This window comes from Austrofundulus limnaeus, unplaced genomic scaffold (assembly GCF_001266775.1).
Source record: "Austrofundulus limnaeus strain Quisiro unplaced genomic scaffold, Austrofundulus_limnaeus-1.0 Scaffold25, whole genome shotgun sequence".
Classification (NCBI taxonomy): Eukaryota; Metazoa; Chordata; class Actinopteri; order Cyprinodontiformes; family Rivulidae; genus Austrofundulus; species Austrofundulus limnaeus.
The window spans coordinates 1,877,184-1,880,198 of NW_013952427.1; the positions used below are offsets into that span (position 1 = coordinate 1,877,184).

Here is a 3,015-nt window from a genome sequence, read left to right on the forward strand (position 1 = left end):
GTGTGTGTGTGTGTGTGTGTGTGTGTGTGTGTGTGTGTGTGTCTTATCATCTGATGCCAAAATTTTTCATGAACCACAGGATGATTTTTAATGAAACACTCAGAAAGCAACCATTTGATGTTCATGTACAAATGACTAATGTTTGGACTCAACCCACTATGGCCARCAGACCTACTATATCTTAAAAACCACATGAAATGGCTCCAACTCAGTGAAATTTARCTGTTGTGGTAGTAGCTGATGGCCATCCCCAACACATACTACACAGATACCCAATTAACTTTCACATTACTACTGTCCCTAAATGATCATCTAAAAACTAAAAAACACAACCTGAAGAAAAATGTTTCAGTTTATTCCAGCCTCCTTTATCCAAAGTTCAATCTAAAAAGTAGAATTCTTTGTAGAAATGCATTTCATCTTCGGTTGCAGAGTTTAAAACAAAGACAGATGCTAACAGATCGTGAGACGTCTTTGTTTTAAACTCTGCAACAGAAGATGAAATGCATTTCTACAAACAATTCTACTTTTTAAATTGAACTTTGGACAAAGGAGGCTGTAATAAACGGAAACATTTTTCTTCAGGTTGTGTTTTTTTAATTTTTAGATGATCATTTGGGGACAGTAGTAATGTGAAAGTTAATTTTTTTTATATGTAAAAGAAATAATGTCTGATGCTTTAAAAACTGAAGCACTGCATTAAAGAGAGGATCGTTGTGATGTTTCAAAGTCAGATAAACTCARAGTTCTTTAGTTTTCATTGACTTGTTTGTTTCTGCTTCTCCCGCCGCTCTTCTAGTACAAACAAGTGGAGCAGTACATGTCGTTCCACAAACTCCCCGCCGACTTCCGGCAGAAAATCCATGACTACTATGAGCACCGATACCAGGGCAAGATGTTTGATGAGGAGAGCATCCTGGAAGAGCTRAATGAGCCTCTGCGCGAGGTACAAAAACACTTCTACACTAATGCGAAAATATTACACAAATTTCTCTTTGCTTCACAGAGGAAACAGACTGGAGTGTTTTTTATGATAAAGCCCTGATAAGCTCTCCTCTTTTGAGAAACGTTTAAAATCTTAGAATTTCTCATACGCTCATTCACTTGCAAAAACATCCTTCTGCTTGCTTCATCTGTTTGCATCAAACACAGCTTTATCTTTTATTCAGCATGAACACATTGTTGTTGGCTAATCAGTCATTCGTGACTGCAAATAATRATTTTATTTTTTAAGTAAATAGTCTGAGCCGCATGCTTTCAGTGTTAAACAAAGTCTGTTTTCCTACTTTTGTGCAGCTTAAGATGTGTAGCGATGTTTAAAAACTCACTGAAATGTTGTTTCCAGTTTCACAGAAGTAAAACTAAAGGGTGTAATTTTACCAATTAAGAGTTTCTCCATGAGACATAAGATCGGCGAGAACGTTTCATACAGAGGATTGAAARGTTGGAAAAGGCTGTTTTTCTCACTACATTTTCAGTAAAGTGCCACACATGTTTTTAATCCTCAAACTTGTCCATGACGTATAAGAAGGTCAACATCTTTCACATTAAAAACCACGAAAAAGCTTAAATTTCAGCCGTCAACAGCTTCACACAAATGYTCTGATTTCAGGAAATTGTCAACTTCAACTGCCGTAAGCTGGTGGCCTCCATGCCGCTGTTTGCCAACGCTGATCCCAACTTTGTGACAGCCATGCTGACCAAACTCCGATTCGAAGTCTTCCAGCCCWTAGACTACATCATCAGAGAGGGCACCATCGGCAAGAAGATGTACTTCATTCAGCACGGGGTGGTGAGCGTCCTGACCAAAGGCAGCATCGGCATGAAGCTGATGGACGGGTCCTACTTTGGAGGTGAGCTGCCACACTGAGGTTCTTGCTGCRCATTTTGTGCATCTAAAATGATTATTGATGTATTAAAGGGTGGTGATGGTGGTATTATGTATTTTACAGGCATATGGTTCAATTCTATACCACAGTCAAGTAACTGTTACCTTCAGTTATAAAAATACAATACATAACAAAAATGAATTTGACTTTGCATCATAGCCTGTCTAAACATGTTGAAATTGGCATCGGACACTTTAAAAACCTCTTACCATTTCCGACATTCCCACTTCAGCACATCTTCACAACAATGCTTCATGCTGTTTGCAACCTTATGTAGGAGTGTTGTATTTTGTTGTAAAAAAAATAACATTAAATAACAGGCTTCTCCAATCCTGGTCCAGGAGGTCCGCTATCCTGTGTGTTATACATGTTTCTCTGCTCCAACACACCTGATTTTAATGAATGGGTGATTAGCAGGTGCTTTACCAAACTTGAAGAGGTAATTCAATATACCACAAGGACCAGGATTGGAGAACCCTGTTATATAATATCAGTTTTAGAAAACGGCAACTCAGGATACAGTTGAACCTCACTCTAATTATCCCATTTCGGACCTGGAAAGCATGTTTTCTGAGGAACCGGAGTGAGTACAGAGACTCTTACAACATGTTTCAGCTTGGTAATACATCTCCCAGTCATCCTTACATACATATATGACAATGCTAAGCTACTTATTGCAAAGAAGCTATAAATATAGATCATCATGAAGCTATGTTTTGAAATGAGGTTAGAGTGAGCTTTATGTAAATAGGCAGAGCTTTGTTTGAGCAAGCTCCACATGGCTAAAACAGGAGATTCAAGGATTTCACAAACATGCATGAATGAGTCAAAGCAACTCTCTGTGTTTGTGATTGATGAGGAAATGACTTTATAACATGATATAAAGCACAAAAAAGTCCATTTTCCCTTTTAAATGAAGAAGGAAAACAACTCCGTTATTACACTTATAGTTGTTCTACAGCCTCGCCTGACGGCCCCTTCTGTCCCATTTTCACAGGCTGTTGTTCCTCTGTGGCTGTTTGGAGTGCCTCTGTCGCCACTGCTTCCTTTAAATTAACACACACACACGCACACACACACACACACACACACACACACACACACACACACACACACACACACACAC

At 38.8% G+C, this 3,015-nt stretch overlaps 1 protein-coding gene across 1 annotated transcript in view; it reads left to right on the plus strand.

Annotated features, from left to right (window-relative positions):
• hcn2b (hyperpolarization activated cyclic nucleotide-gated potassium channel 2b) overlaps window positions 1-3,015 on the plus strand; it is a gene marked incomplete in the record, with an annotated part of 73,884 nt that overhangs the window by 58,007 nt on the left and 12,862 nt on the right. Inside the window, 2 exon segments of the mRNA XM_014004564.1 lie at window positions 800-946; window positions 1,613-1,853. Coding sequence (XP_013860018.1) covers window positions 800-946; window positions 1,613-1,853 — 388 coding nt within the window.